The sequence below is a fragment of the Elephas maximus genome, chromosome 7 (genome assembly GCF_024166365.1).
Source record: "Elephas maximus indicus isolate mEleMax1 chromosome 7, mEleMax1 primary haplotype, whole genome shotgun sequence".
NCBI lineage: Eukaryota > Metazoa > Chordata > Mammalia > Proboscidea > Elephantidae > Elephas > Elephas maximus.
In genome coordinates, this window is record NC_064825.1 from 55,986,291 (window position 1) to 55,988,035 (window position 1,745).

The following is a 1,745-nucleotide window of genomic DNA, read 5'->3' on the forward strand; positions in this document are numbered from 1 at the left end:
ATATTTATGTCTTTATTTCCATTAGTACCTTTTTCCATGATACAAAATTCTCTGTTGGTGAAATACCAGAACTGTATTTAATAAGAAAGAAAAATAATAAATAAACAAGAATCATTGAATAATTATTTTTCCTGTAAGTCTCGAGTGTATATAACTGAATTGCATTTTACCTCATGTCATTTAAAAATGTGTTTCTAAATTAACTGATGTGGTGCAATGAGACCATTATTGTATCAATTAACAATAAGATTCACTATTATTTTACTACTTGTATAAGTATTTGGTTGGGGGCAGGTTTTATTTTGAGGGTTTCGTAAAAACTACATCTTGATGGAAAGGGCATTTCCCAGTTTCAGTCCCACACTGGCTAGTTAAATCATAATATTGCCTTAGTTATTCCTTTTCCCATGAATCCACAAACCTGGCAAAAATCATCTCTATCTCCAACCTGACATGATTTCTAGATCCACATCCTCAGATCTCCTGTCCACCTAAGGTATCAACCTTGGTCTCTATGACAGTGGAGGATCCGCAGTACCCGTTCCTGTATCTGCTTGGTTCGGGCCCCATAAATCAAGGGGTTGACCATGGGAGGCACCAGGAAGTATAGGTTGTCAATGATGATCTGTAGGTGGGGAGCCATATAGTAGCCTAACATCTGGGCCAGGACTGAAAAGACAACAGGGGAATAAAAGAGAGCAATGATACAGAGATGAGAGCCACATGTGCTGAGAGCTTTGCCCCGTGCCTCCCAAGACTGTATCCGAAAGACAGCATGAAGGATCATTCCATAGGACAGAATGATAAAAAACAGATCAAATCCCACAGATGCTACAACAACCATGAGCCCATAGACAATGTGATTTGAAATGTCTCCACAGGCTATCTTTACCACAGCCATGTAGGCACAGTAGGAGTAAGCAATAACATGAGTTTGGAAGCTTCCCAGGCTTTTTGCAAGGATGGGTGCTGGGGTCAGCACTGCCACTGCCCTTGCCACCACAGCCAGTGCCATCTTGAAAAGAATGTTGTTATCAAGGATGGTTGTATATCTCAGAGGGTTCCAGATAGCCACAAATCTGTCAACAGCCATGGCCAGGAGGATTCCAGACTCCATGACATAAAAGGAAGGAATGAAAAACATCTGCGTGAGGCAAGTATTGAAGCTGATTTCCTTGGCATTCAACCAGAAGATAGCCAGCATGCGGGGCACAGTGACACCGACCAGGGATAGGTCAACCACTGACAGCATGGCCAGGAGGAGAAACATGGGCTCGTGAAGACTCTTCTCCCTCCGGATGATATATAAAATGGTGACATTACCAATGACTGTAATAATAAACACCAAGAAAAAAGGCACAGAGAACCAACCATAGGAAGATTCCAGGGCAGGGATTCCATCAAGGATAAATACCAAAGGCTGAGGAATGGAGTTGTTGCAAGAGGACATCTCTAACCTGAGCTCCTCAAAGCCTGATTCCTAGGGAGAAACAAACAGGGAACACTTTGAAATCACTGTGTCATTTTCATCTACAAAAAGTTCAGCTACAGTAATTTATGGTGATAATCATGATTATATTACATAAACTAATGACTAAGTAAATGTTTCAGTAACTTGGGGTGCGGAGGGAGATATCCCTGCACTACTACCTTTGCAAAAGGGAGAAAGTGTCTTATAGATAAATTATCGCTAGAGATATATCAACTTTATAATTTAGAATCTCTTGTGGCAGTGATTCTGGTTA

General features: G+C 41.0%; 1 protein-coding gene across 1 annotated transcript; it reads right to left on the reverse strand.

Annotated features, from left to right (window-relative positions):
• Window positions 1-499: 499 nt before the first annotated feature.
• On the reverse strand, window positions 500-1,450 carry LOC126079958 (olfactory receptor 52D1-like). Its single transcript, XM_049891305.1, has one exon. The coding sequence runs from the start codon at window positions 1,448-1,450 to the stop codon at window positions 500-502; it is 951 nt and encodes a 316-aa protein (XP_049747262.1).
• Window positions 1,451-1,745: the final 295 nt, after the last annotated feature.